This window comes from Prunus dulcis, chromosome 5 (assembly GCF_902201215.1).
Source record: "Prunus dulcis chromosome 5, ALMONDv2, whole genome shotgun sequence".
Taxonomy (NCBI): domain Eukaryota; kingdom Viridiplantae; phylum Streptophyta; class Magnoliopsida; order Rosales; family Rosaceae; genus Prunus; species Prunus dulcis.
In genome coordinates, this window is record NC_047654.1 from 16,552,708 (window position 1) to 16,566,755 (window position 14,048).

The 14,048-nt window shown below is 36.1% G+C and overlaps 3 protein-coding genes across 3 annotated transcripts; 2 read left to right on the forward strand and 1 right to left on the reverse strand.

Annotated features, from left to right (window-relative positions):
• The first annotated feature begins 615 nt into the window (after window positions 1-615).
• LOC117627248 (inorganic pyrophosphatase TTM1) lies at window positions 616-6,524 on the forward strand. The gene is made up of 12 exons (XM_034359226.1): window positions 616-864; window positions 1,238-1,611; window positions 2,471-2,585; window positions 2,851-3,046; window positions 3,173-3,286; window positions 3,401-3,574; window positions 4,490-4,684; window positions 4,998-5,120; window positions 5,188-5,300; window positions 5,496-5,619; window positions 5,708-5,980; window positions 6,082-6,524. Exons 2-12 carry the CDS (start codon window positions 1,272-1,274, stop codon window positions 6,295-6,297), a joined length of 1,983 nt encoding a protein of 660 aa, XP_034215117.1. The 5' UTR covers window positions 616-864; window positions 1,238-1,271; the 3' UTR covers window positions 6,298-6,524.
• Window positions 6,525-6,594: 70 nt separating this feature from the next.
• LOC117627252 (H/ACA ribonucleoprotein complex subunit 2-like protein) lies at window positions 6,595-8,036 on the reverse strand. The gene is made up of 4 exons (XM_034359231.1): window positions 7,822-8,036; window positions 7,640-7,709; window positions 7,090-7,195; window positions 6,595-6,946 (listed from the first exon to the last, which is right to left on the reverse strand). Exons 1-4 carry the CDS (start codon window positions 7,955-7,957, stop codon window positions 6,785-6,787), a joined length of 474 nt encoding a protein of 157 aa, XP_034215122.1. The 5' UTR covers window positions 7,958-8,036; the 3' UTR covers window positions 6,595-6,784.
• Window positions 8,037-8,195: 159 nt separating this feature from the next.
• LOC117628587 (phenylalanine--tRNA ligase beta subunit, cytoplasmic-like) lies at window positions 8,196-13,847 on the forward strand. Its single transcript, XM_034361072.1, has 19 exons — window positions 8,196-8,314; window positions 8,418-8,473; window positions 8,564-8,661; window positions 8,959-9,088; window positions 9,174-9,289; window positions 9,878-9,944; window positions 10,239-10,280; window positions 10,416-10,457; window positions 10,719-10,795; window positions 10,878-11,004; window positions 11,095-11,262; window positions 11,535-11,651; window positions 11,740-11,841; window positions 11,959-12,168; window positions 12,429-12,536; window positions 12,727-12,822; window positions 12,913-12,996; window positions 13,346-13,432; window positions 13,547-13,847. Exons 1-18 carry the CDS (start codon window positions 8,257-8,259, stop codon window positions 13,412-13,414), a joined length of 1,767 nt encoding a protein of 588 aa, XP_034216963.1. The 5' UTR covers window positions 8,196-8,256; the 3' UTR covers window positions 13,415-13,432; window positions 13,547-13,847.
• Window positions 13,848-14,048: the final 201 nt, after the last annotated feature.

Sequence of the window (14,048 nt, forward strand, 5' to 3'; positions counted from 1 at the left end):
ATAATATATATACACATATATGTATATATACGTATATATATGTATTATAATATATAATATAATATATATTACATATATATATATATATATGTATGCTATTATTATAATATTAATATGTGTATGTGTATATGGGTATATTATAATAATAATATACGTGTATATATCTATATATATATTTATATATATATATTATATATGTATATATGTGTTTATATATATACATGTATATGTGCATATATGTATATTATAGTATGTGTGTATGTAATAATAATAATAATAATAATAATAATAATAATAATAATAATAATAATAATAATAATAATATTATTATTATTATTATTATTATTATTAGTAATATATGTTACTAATATTACAATATAATATGTGCATCTTATATATTGGTGAACATTAGACTAGTTAATCATCCCTTTCTATATGGGTTTAGTAGTCCCCTCTTAAGAAGATGTTTTTGGTGGGCCTGGTATTAGCAATCCCATTTAAGACTAGAATTAAATGAAAAAAATATGATACTTAATTTAATCCAAATAAGACCAAGCCAAATCTGTGTACCAAACGACCCCTAAATTCCTCTCGGCATTGTCAGAAGAGAAGAAAAGAAATATATACTACACAACTACACCCAGTTTTATGCCATAAATTTTTGCATCCGATATTTTCTCACTCGTGTCTCTCAAACTTAACCAAGTGTCATCTCGTTTCTTCGACCTTACACACAAGATAACAAGAATTACATTGAAAGCGACAAAATTTCCCAGAATCCACTACCAGCCAATTTGCCTCCAAGAAACTCCAAGAATTCAGAGAAACAAGTGCAGCTGTGATTTTCATTTCTGTCTTGAAAAGGTGTGGTCACTCTGAACCAATCAATCTGACAAATTTTTCATGCATTCTTAAACTTTTATGTGATTTAAATTTCTGGGTCACTGTTTCCTAATGATTTCATATACGATTGTCGGAGTGGTACTTGTTGGTCCTTAAATTTTCACTTCCTTTTTATATTTCTTTACTTTTGGCGGTTGGGAAGGAGTTCTTGAATCAATGTTAATTTGTAAATATCAATGAATCGTGAATTATTAACTTATTGGTATAAAGAATGGACATTTGCCTCTTAGCATTATAAAGAATTACAGAGTTCAAAGTTCTGCAATTTCTTTCCTGTTTGATTCTTCTTTATATAAGCACAATGAAGTGTTGCCATTGCTATTTGTTTATGCAGCTAATTGGGAATAATATAGATTTTTAATCTCTAAATGGCTCAAGATACAACTTCTGATGCTGAATCACCGAGGCCGCGCTCTGGTCTTTTGCGAGATCAGGTCCAACTTGTTAAAAGAAAGGACTGTGATCGATATGAGATTGTCCCAATTCAAGATATACTGTCATTTGAAAAAGGTTTCTTTATAGTTATCCGGGCATGTCAGCTGTTGGCTCAAAAGAATGATGGGATAATACTGGTTGGAGTAGCAGGTCCCTCTGGAGCTGGTAAGACTGTTTTCACGGAGAAAGTACTCAACTTTATGCCCAGCATTGCTGTTATTTCAATGGACAACTACAATGATGCTAGTCGTATCATTGATGGCAACTTCGACGGTAAAGGATCTCATTTTCCTCTAACTACAATGATGCTAGAGTGTTTGCCTTTTGCATTCAGCCTTAAGCTTCTTTCTTTGTTCTGTGATTATTGTTACTTTTTTCTCAAATACCTTGGAGTGATACCATTGGCATATTACAGCATAGTACATGCTTAAGAATTTAGGGTAAGAGTTACCATTCACTCTTAGGGAATCCCATCTAAGTATAGAGGTTTGGCGGAGAACATGGTATAAAGAGACTTGTGAGAAATTGAAGATAAATGTATAGGTTTTCCTGAGTCCTAGTGAAATTCCAATTTTAGCTGGTGCATGGAGTGCCAGATGTGGAATACCAGCATGCTGTGCTAAGCATAGTGTGGGGGTGTTCAAAAATATAAAAATGTCCCTATTGAATTTATTCCCGGAGGTGACTTAATTGAAGCCTATTTTGAAACTTTTGTCTTTCCCATATCCCAATTAGAATATCTTCACTCTTTTGAGTCCATTGTCATAGATATAAATGAATTTAGGAGGTCTGAGTACATAAAGCATCCCTTTGTTTTGAGTTGTATAAGCATGCAGCCCCTTTTTGCTAGAGTATGCTAATAGGTAACCACTCCCACTTGGATTGGATCCACTGTTAAGTTCACATGTTATTAATTTCACATCTTTTCAGTGATTTTTTTTTCTTTTTTAGTCATTATGTTTATTACCTTTTCCAAGATTGTTCACTTCCTTGTTTATAGTTTTCCTGAAAATGTACTTCTGTTGTCTTCCTCCACTGGCGTCTCTGGATCTATTGTTCAATCATTGCAATAAGTGATTATACATCAGAGCACTCACGGTTGAACTCTAATTGTTGTAATGTCTTGAAACAGATCCACGCCTGACAGATTATGACACAATGCTTGAAAACATACATGGTTTAAAAGCAGGCAATCCTGTTGAAGTTCCAGTATATGATTTCAAGTCTAGCTCTCGCACAGGTTACAGGTACTGCATCTCTGCATCATGTGGAAAATCCTTTGCCACATTAACTTGCCATCAATCCTAATTCCATTTGAATTGAGAAAAAAAAAAAGGCCCAAAATTCTGGTGTTGACTGGTTTCTGTGATTCTTGATGGGATGATTTAATGTAATTACCAAAGGAGGCTCATCATGTCTGGCCTTCTTTGGTATACCTTTTAAATAACATAATAGCTTTTATAGTGTTCTAATTCTGTTGTATACTCATGGTCATTTCGGTGCTTCTAACAGGACGGTAGAGGTCCCTAGCTCCCGTATTGTGCTCATTGAGGGTATATATGCCTTAAGTGAGAGATTGCGGCCTTTGTTAGATCTCCGTGTGTCTATAACTGGTGGAGTTCACTTTGACCTTGTCAAACGGGTGTTACGGGACATTCAACGTGCCGGCCAAGATCCTGCAGAAATTATCCATCAAATTTCTGAAACGGTTAACCCTTTATCCTGTGTTAGAATTTTTTTTTGCCTTTGGAACTTTTACAGAGCAGCCTTTGTAACATGTAATTATTGGGCATAAAAAGATTTATGGTGGTTCTCATCCAGAATTTTGAGACAGGTGTATCCTATGTACAAGGCCTTTATTGAGCCAGATCTCCAGACAGCACATATAAAAATCACCAACAAGTTCAATCCCTTCACTGGTTTTCAAAACCCGACATATATTTTAAAGGTTGGCTACTAAATTTCCTTGCTTTGGTCTTTCTTTTTCCCCAGTTTGTGTTTCAGGTAATCCATAATTGTTTTTTTTCTGACTGTTTCACTGGGCCGTTGTTTCTGATTGCAGTCAATTAAGGCAGTGACAGTGGATCAGATCAAAGCTGTTCTTTCTGATGATCACAAAGAAACCAAAGAAGAAACTTATGACATATATCTTTTACCACCAGGAGAAGATCCTGAAGCATGTCAATCGTATCTAAGGATGAGGAACAGGGATGGCAAATACAATCTCATGTTTGAGGTTTGAAATCTGTAAACTAAATATTCTTCAAGCTTATATATGCGTTTGAGTTGTTCTTACCAGTGTCCTTGCCTGTATGTATGTCAGAGGTATTTTCATCATTGGCCAATAGTAAAGAAAGGAATCTACAAAGGTTTATTTTCAGGATTTGCTTAGATATGAGAGACATCCACACCTCATTTTCTTCATTAGTGTGATCCTGTTGTCCTTGTTATAGTCATTATCATCACTATCCAATTTCCTGCCCTTTGTGTTTGACTCTTCTTCTTTCTCAGCCACTGTTGTTGTATGGCTAACTGGTATAGACCTAAAAAGAGAGAGCTGGAGTGCATGCTAGTCCTCTTCTTGGAAACATATATATTTCTTCACCCAAAGCTACTTTCTTCCTTTATTTATTTCTTCTCTATGGAACTGATTTTAGTTCTTTTTATTTCTTGCCCTAAGATTTTATGTACTTAAGGAGTTAAAATTTTTGGGTAGTTTGGAGCTCTAGATGTCTTGAGGTCTACCCATTATTCCTTAGTCCATCAAAGTAACAGTTTAAATGCGTCTTTCCATTTCAAACATGCACCTTGCTATTTTACTTAGTGAAATGAATTTCTAATTCCATTTAGAAATATGCTTGCTCATCATTTGGATAATGGACATTTTAAGGCGAAGAGTTGATGATTGTGACTTGGGAAGTTTGACGGCGAGCACATTCTACATGTCTGGAAAGTCATATCCAGCATACATGGTTGTATTTAAATTACATGTGGGTGCAGGTGAAAATTTCCATATGATTTTGTACAGGGTTCTGCTATTATGTGCTTGGTGGCAGATCATTATGTCTAAATATCTTAGCTTGTCCCAGAGAAGGATCTCTGACTAGTTTCTCTCTCTCTCTCTCTCTCTCTCTCTCTCTCTCTCTCTCAGGAATGGGTTACGGATAGTCCCTTCATAATATCACCTCGAATAACTTTTGAAGTTAGTGTGCGCCTTCTTGGAGGTCTCATGGCCTTGGGGTATACAATTGCATCCATCTTGAAAAGAAGCAGCCATATCTTCTGTGATGATAAGATTTGCGTGAAAACTGATTGGTTGGAGCAAATTAATCGCCAATATGTTCAGGTATCATGCCATTTTATCCATTCGCCTTTTCAGATTGTTTTGGAATTTGTGATACATTTTTCTTTTTTCTAACAGTGTGGTGACTATATTTTTATCACTTAATGAATCTCAGATGTATTTGTCATTGTATTTTCCTTTTTGCTGTATTTTTTGGTAAAGATCTCAAATTGTAATTTTCGTAACATTTGTACATTTGGGTTTAATGTAGATTAACTGTAGTTGTTTTAGGTGAACATTTCCTTTGACTTATGTCATTTGAAAATGCTATTCAATACTGAATTCCTTAACACTGACTTGCTGGACTGGTATGAAGGTGCAAGGAAAGGATCGGTTATATGTTAAATATGTCGCAGAGCAGCTCGATCTGGACGGTTCATATGTTCCTCGTACTTACATTGAACAAATTCAGCTGGAGAAACTTGTAAATGATGTCATGGTATGGTTTCCTCAATTGATCATGGGTTGTCCTGTTTTTGCATGGTCCTGATGCGATCAATCTACAGGCCTTGCCAGATGATTTGAAGACAAAGCTCAGCATAGATGATGATTTTGTTTCAAGCCCAAAGGAAGCCCTTTCTCGAGCCTCAGCAGACAGGAGAACCAAGTATCTCAACCGGTACTACTCATTTTCAGCTATTTTCTTGGACTTGAAAGGGTATCACAATTAGAAGAGAAAATGATCTTAAACCATAAAAAGTGACCAAATATCGTCAACCATTTTGTTTAGTTTGTCATAACCAATAGACTCTCATCCAGCTGATCATGCTTGTATGTACTGATTGGTTCTTTTAACATCATATTTTCACTGCAGCGGTGCATCACACTCTTTCTCAAATCAAAGGGACAATACAATGTCCAAGCTAACAAGACTTGCTGTTAACAGTAGAAGGTTTGATGGAAGAGCCCTGGAATCACCTCAAGCACTTTCAAACCAGGTGAGTTAACTATTCCTCGGTCTTGCTGTGCAGAAACTCCACATCCTGCATTGGTTTGCTTACCAATAATTGTCTTGTATTATTTCAGGGGGTTATAACTCAACTTTCAGAACAAATTTCTACACTGAATGAGAGGATGGATGAGTTTACTTCTCGTGTTGAAGAACTCAACTCCAAGTTCTCAGTCAGAAAAGTTTCAGCTAGCCAGCAGAATTTGGCTTTGCAGGCTGAAGCCTGCACTGGATCTGGACCCACTTCTCATTTTGTAACTGGCTTAAGTAATGGCTCATTGGCAGGATCTCTACTGCCCCATTCTTCGTCGTCATCACAATTGGTCAAGGAGTCTCCACTGATGGAAGAGGTGGGATTTTGTGAAAAACTAAACTTTTGTGGTGACAGATTGATTTATTCTTTTCTGTTCCCTTCTGATATGCTTATTTGGTTATTTGGAGTACTCAACAGATGCTAGCAATCACACGGAGCCAACGCCAGATCATGCACCAAATAGACAATTTGAGCAATCTTCTGCGAGAATATTCAGGGGAAAGGCTTCGCCAAGGAAGAGCAGATAGTAGTGGAAGAGTGACTGATATTGACTCAATTGTCCCAGTTATTCTTACTTTGGCAATTGGTGGATTAGGTTTCTTCTTCATCAGGAGTCTGACTTCCCCAAAATAATTTCATGCCAAGCAGCTGACTGTCAGCATAAAATCTTCTACACCCTTGTTTTTATTATAAACCCCTGTGCTCCAAATAGATTTCTAGGGTTGATTTAGTGTGGTCTGGCCGTATTGTAAATAGTTTGTATACCGTATACATGTTGAAAATGACAGTTGCAATAGCACAGTAGTACAAGTCGAAGTGTTCCAAATGAGCCAGTTTTATACCTGTTTTATTTTACATAATTTCCGCTTACAAATGGAAGTTCTGGCAATTCTTAGTTTCATTTGGTATGCCCCACTTTTAATCCACGGGTCATAACACACATGGTCTAAATTGAGTTAATTCATCCAAGCCATACACTTCAATAGTTAGTTACACTAACAAGCACATTTTAATTTTTTCTAAAACAAAGTACAAGGCCCATCAGTCAGAGGGATTAAAAAAAGGAAAATAACCTCAAATAAGATAATCAGGACAACGGCAAGTAAAATGTTTCCAGCCTTCAGAAAAGGGAGGATTGAAGTTCAGAAACATCTCCTACAACCTGGTCATAATCTGCCTTTAGTTTATCTTGTTCCTCTTGGCCTAATTCCCCCTTGGAAGGCTTGGTCATCACCAGAAGACAGCAAGTTGGCCTCTTGGTGGCCCCTGCATTTGCAAGATCCTGAAGAAGACATTGACAAACCAATATCAGTGAATACTTTGATCAATGAAGCAGCTAACATGTGCGAAAGCTCGCGCATTGAATAATATATCGTATAATGTGAAATAATTTTATAAAGAAAGATTGAATTAAAAGCTGCTTACTTCTTTTGAGGGCACATAAAGATATGGAATTTCAGCCTCTTCACACAAGATTGGAACATGAGTGATCACATCAATAGGAGAAATGTTCCCAGCAATAACACATAACCTGCACTCCAGCACAAATGATACAAATAAATCCAGCCACATCTGATCCAAGAAATGTAAGGAAGTAGAGCTAACAGAACAGAGACTGACAAATGAAGGCCCTTTTTCACTATTTGAATCTACTTCAAAACTCTCCCCACAACACTCATAACGTAGCCCTCTAATATGAGTCAACCATCAATGCAATTATCAAGTAATGTCTCACTAAATCGATGTTTTCTTCTAACTCTACCCATAATTTCAGATAGACTGACCTAATCTGGGACTCAATGATTAAACAGAACTAATATTACTCAATATAACACAAGGGAAGAAATACAAGGAAAAACAAAGTATCTACTATAACCAAAGTTGAGTCCTCTCAGTTCAATACAGTATTTTTGACGAGCAAATGAATTGCATAATACAAATTACAAAAGAAAAATAAATTAGATGAAGAACTGACCCCTTTTGGCCTCGCCTTATGCTTTTGACTACCTCCTTCACTCCTCTCTTCAAGCATTTGTTCTCAGCAGCTACAAGATACCAACAAAAAAAAAAAAAAAACATCAGATTGCACACATATGCATACATGTATAACATATATATACACGTATAATATGTATATATGTATGTAGGCGTATATACCTCTGCGGACAAGCTTGAGGGTTCGCTTGCAGAGCTTCTTGCCGGCAAGGGGTTTGGCTATGGGAGCAAGAGCCTGCATCTTCTTCCTCTCCCTCTCCTTTTGCGCCGTCTTCTCTACTTCGCTATCGCTTCCCATCTCTCTCTTCCTCTTCTTTCTTTCTGGATACTAGGATTTTACACTCTCTCTCAAAAGTCTCGCACAAACCTACCTTCTGCACATTAGGGTTTTTTCATTTTATCACCAGGGTTTAAGGAATTGTGGGCCTTAGATGGGCTTCATAAGTGCACACTTTATTTGGGCTAAACCCAACCTTGGGCCCAATTAAAAATAAAAACAAATAACCATCCGATGTCCAAACAGAGCGTAGGGTTTTGCTTCTCTCTTGTGGTGGCAGTCTCTGCGTGCGCTATCGGAGAGAGTAGTCAAAGTCCGCCATGCCTACCGTCAGCGTGGGACGGGATCGTCTGTATGCAGCACTAGGAAGAACTTACAGTGAGCTCTCAGTGTTTCATTTCTGACTCTTCATCTCATCGATGTACTTATATCATCAATAAGGAATTCACTTTCGTTTGTGTTTTTGAATTGAATCTGACAGCTCAGGAAGAGTTTGAAGAAGTATGCTTCAGCTTCGGCATCGAGCTGGACGACGTCGTAAGCATTTTTTTTCATTCTTCACGTGTTTCATTTTATTTTTGTATTTCTCTGATGCCAAAACTTCTAATGGTTAATGTGTGTTTGTAGACAACTGAGAAAGCAATTATTAGAAAAGAAAAGCATTTGGACGCTGAAGTTGAGGAAGATGAAGAAGTTATTTACAAGATCGAAGTTCCCGCGAATAGGTACCTTTTTTTTTTCTTTTCTTATAATTGACTAGCACGGAGAATTGTCTTAATTTAATTGCATGTTTTGGAACTTGATGTTTTATCCTACTTCATTTCATGGGTTGGTTTCTAATTTTAATGTTAACATAACCCTTGAGGCCAAATATTTTAAATCTCAGACTGCTCTTGTCTGCTTAAGTGGGTAGGCTGTGTTCAGAGTGTCAAGGAGTAACTATAGGAATGAGAATAATTGTTGTATGATTTTCACATAACATAAAATGAGTTGAACAACTTTGTTATTTGATTTATATGCAGATATGATTTACTTTGCCTTGAAGGGCTTGCTCAAGCCCTCCGTGTTTTCAGTAGGGAAGAGGAGATTCCTACATATAAGTTGGCGAACATTAGTAAGGAGTCAATGATTAAAATGCATGTAAAACCAGAGGTAGTTATATGATATGAAAAGGGTTGATGTTTTTTATTTTCTGGTGATACTGTTTAGTTCATTTAGACCCCTTTTCCACTTGCAGACATCTTCAATTCGCCCTCATGTTGTCTGTGCTGTTTTAAGAGGCGTAACCTTCACTGAAGCAAGTTATAACAGCTTTATTGATCTCCAAGACAAGCTTCATCAAAATATGTGCCGGTAATGTTTTCTGACTCATAGCGCTGATTCCCGATTTAGCTTGGCATGCTCCCAGTTGCCCCTACCTCATCTGTATTTTGTTGCACTGGCAGGCCACATACATGAGATTTCCAAAATTGAAATGACACTTCTTGTCGGGAACACTGCATGACAATTTCTATGTTCCCTGATCTTTGTCATTGATGATGTGTGGCTTTTAATTTTAGTGATGAAATGAAAACCATTAACTTGCAACGTTATCTCATTGGTTCTAAAAGAAAATAATGATCTCATGACTAATTCTTAATGACAATAATGATTCATATTAATCACTTGCATCACACGAAATTATTTGACATGACGATAGTTATGTGATCTTACAGTATTATAATAAATTTGAAGTAATCTATATGGTTATTTAAAGTAGATAAAGGTAAGAATATAAAAAAACAATCAGAATAGTTTGTTTAAGTGCTAGAAGGGTAAGAATAGCAAGACAAATCAGAATGAATGCATGAAGTTATGATAAGAGCTACTGCTTGTCTTTGAGCCCAAAGATTTTCTGTGGTTATTCAATTGAAGTGCTTACATCTGATATTCATTTTATAGGCGAAGAACCCTAGTTGCCATTGGGACTCATGACTTGGATACATTACAAGCCCCTTTCACATATGAGGTGGGCTTTTGTAACATGTTCCCTTTGCTATGGTTTTGTATTTTGCATTCCTTTTTTGTTTAAGGGGTCATGTGATATTGAATTTTGTACTAATTTATGGTAACAGTATAGATCCTTTGCTGAAACATTCAGTTCTAGGAATGAAAAGTGGAAATTTCTGTCTTTGGCAAAGATCCCCGGATACAACATGCATGTCGATGAAATAATTTTTCATGTTTTTCGTTGATTGCTAAATCCTACTTCATATATCTAAGACAATACTACTGTTGACTCACATTTTCTTTCCATGTTCAGGCTTTGCCATCTTCAAGTATAAATTTTGTGCCTCTGAAACAGGTAATTTTATGATTTTTATGCTATTCTCAGTTTAGTAGTTTATATGACTATATATATCTCTCTTTAATAGGTTGAAGATACTTGTTAATGGCTATTGTTAGCACTAATATCTTGTCGTTTTGATTTCTATATTAGGTGAAGAGCTTTAGAGCCGATGAGCTCATTGAATTTTACAGAGTGAGTTCTTAACTGGGTGGTTTTTGATCTTTGTTCTTCTTTCCTTCTTTTTTCTTTCTTTTTCCCCTTTCTGGGGAAGTGTTATAGTTAGTCTAGACCAAACTAGAATCAGCAATTTAGAAATCATTGCAATAATAGCTATTTCATGCACATCCTTGTTCAGAATCTCCTTAGTTTTGTATGACCTAGTAATTATGACTCTTGAATGACATTAGGAAAGTAAAGTATCTTGATCCATATTTTATCACTGTATTCTGGCAGTCAGATTTGAAGCTGAAGAAGTTTTTGCACATAATAGAGAACTCGCCGGTGTTTCCTGTTTTATATGATCACAACAGGTATGATAAATTTTTGTTTTCATTCATTTATTACTATATTATGGCTTTGTCTCGATGAGTGACATTAAGTTTATTTTGGCAGAATTGTTTTGTCTTTACCCCCCATTATTAATGGTGCACATTCAGCAATAAATTTGAAGACAAAGAATGTTTTCATAGAATGTACGGCTACTGATTTGACAAAGGCCAAGATTGTTCTGAACACAATAGTGAGAAGCTGGAAGTTTATGATGCATTTATTTGCTGGTTTTTGGTTCTCACTTATCAGTTGATGATGGTATCAACTTGTATTCTTTTAGGTGACAGCATTTTCAGCATATTGTGAAAGAAAGTTTGAGATTGAACCTGTTGAAGTGATATATTCAGATGGAAAATCATATGTCTATCCTGATTTATCAATCTACAACATGGATGTTTCCCTATCATACGTTAATGGTACAATTGGAGTCTCTTTGGAAGCAGAAGAGGTATGTCAAGAATAAGGTTAACTGCATATTACCTATTCCTACTTTATTCTTTAATATTGCTTACTGATGTCTGGAATAAGGTTATTATTTTGCTTAGTGATAGGCTGTAAGGTTAGTATTGTTATTGATTGCATGTGAGTTGGTTGATATTATGTTGTACAAGTTTTACAAAAAGATTTCTGATCTAAACTAGGAACTATCATTTATGGGAGATTTAGTTGAAATACTGCAATTTTTTCATTTTCGCATAATTCTTTATTATTATCATGTAGGTTACTGATTTGTTGAATCGGATGCAATTGCGTGCTGAGCAGTCTGTATCAGGCGATATCACAGTATTTGTACCTCCAACCAGAAGCGACATTCTTCATCCTTGTGATGTCATGGAGGTTTAGACGTAGTCATAACAATTTTGTTGGATTATAAATCAAAACTTTTGTCATGTTTCTATAATAACGCATTTTCTTTCTTGTTTAGGATGTTGCAATTGCATATGGATATAATAATATCCCAAAGCGAAGTCCTGCATCTTTGAAGCCACTAGCCTTGAATGAGCTCACTGACCATATTAAATTAGAGGTGAACAAAACTTTTTAGTTGATAAATAACAGTTTTAAGTTTTACCCTTCCATAGTATACTTAATGAAATGTGGTTTATTCTGACTTCTTTTATGTTGTCTCAAACTTTTGTGTTAGATTGCAATGACTGGGTTTACAGAGGTGTTGACGTTTATATTGGGGTCGTGGAGAGAAAATTTTGCCATGGTAAATCGTAAAGATGATAAATCGAAGGCAGTGGTCGTTGGAAATCCTCGATCGTCTGATTTTGAACTTGTCCGAACCAGTTTGATGCCTGGCGTATTGAAAACTATTGGTCACAACAAAGATCATCCAAAGCCCATAAAGGTATATGTGACAATTTTATCTTGCTTATGCATGATTTCTTCTCATTTGGGTTTGCCACTTTTTTCCTCTAATAAATTAAAAAGGAATTTTAGCAAGGATTCAAGTCTCTCGCTCTCTTGCTCCACCTCAAACAGATAGTTTATAATCTTGTTTGTTAAGTTTGATATCTTTTAGAATGCTTGAAAATGTTATTTCTTATTTTATATTTCTTTATGTTGTAAGCTTGCTTTTAAATTTCTTCTCACTTTACATTGTTGAAGATTTTCGAAGTGGGTGATATAGCACTATTGGATGAGAGGAAAGATGTTGGTGCGAGAAATCAACGCCAACTAGCAGCTCTTTTCTGTGGTTCTAGCTCTGGGTTCGAGGTACGATACAAAACCTGGTATACACAGTTTGGTCACCTATTTCAGAACCTAGTGACAATTTGGATGAATTTTTTTGCCTAAATGGCATAAAGATATGTATTTTTTCATAATTTACTAAACTGGGATGTTGGATAGCTCTATGTTAAACAAAGATAAATAATTGCCTATTACTTGGGGTTCCGATATGCAGTTGATTCATGGCTTGGTGGACAGAGTTATGGAAGCGATTGGTGCTGCTTTTGTTCCTATCAGTGACCATACTGGGTACTTCATACAACCTTCGGATGTGAGTATATTCTTTCATTTGCATTTTTCTTTTGCTATATCTTTGGACAGAGTGTATGAATCATTCACTCTGTGTTTACATTTACTGAAGGAACCCGAGTTTCTTCCGGGTAGGCAAGCAAGCATCATCTATAAAGGGAAGCACATCGGAACTTTTGGCATTGTGCACCCTGAGGTATGTATCATCACTTGATTTTGTGCTAAGATTTAGCTACAGATTAAATGCTGCCCTATAAATTTTGCCATTCTTGCCTTACCATTCACAAGTGAAAAAATATACTTGACTGTTTTTCATATTTCTCGAAATCTTAATCTTGAAATCGGTCCTCATCCACGAGTATAAAAATCAGGTGAACTATTGTTAAGCTCCATAGAAAGTTCCTTTCCATCAAAGGCTCTTCTAGGCTTAGGAAAACTGGACCGCAGAAAGATATAATCCAAAATACACTCTCTGGTTGGATTTCTTTTATGTGGGGAGGCATATTATATCATAATTACCTTAATTGTCTATTTTGTATTTTCAGGTGTTAAACAACTTCGACATTCCTGATCCGTGCTCGTTTGTAGAACTTAACGTTGAGAGTTTGTTGTAGTGCCTATTGTAATCCAAGGTTATTCCCTCCCATTACTCCAACTAATTCAAGATTTTTGCTCTCTCCCTTTCTTCCACGCACGCACGCACACACACTGGTGCTCGTTTCCTTATTTTTGCCTTGAAATTGCAGGTAAATTTGTTGCTTAGCCCAGTACTTAATTGCTGTAAAAGAGATAGAACCATTGTATCTACGGAATACAAATTGTGGGAACCAGCAAACATCGAAGCGGGATATGAATGTCATTTTTGTGCTCTTCATTTGGACCTTTTGTGAACTATGTTGTTAAGCTACTGTTTAGGAGGGGCTTTGAATGGGCGCATTTGTTGGACTTTACAGGCCCAAAATGTTTAACCAAAACTACTGGTTGTTTTCGACTTTTTCACTTCTCCTTTTAGAACAAGGAGTCCATCATGATGATTTGTGATTGGAATCATTGGAATCAAACAAAAACAAAACTTGTCCATCATGATGATTTGTGATTGGAATCAAACAAAAACAAAACACAAAGTTTAACATCTAGAGCCAAGCTTGCCACCAGCGCAGAGGGAATGCCATTCCAATTCCTCAACGGACAGATGCCAGTTTCCGTCTATGAGCAAAGGTATCCATGCGGCAAATGCTTGGCATCTGG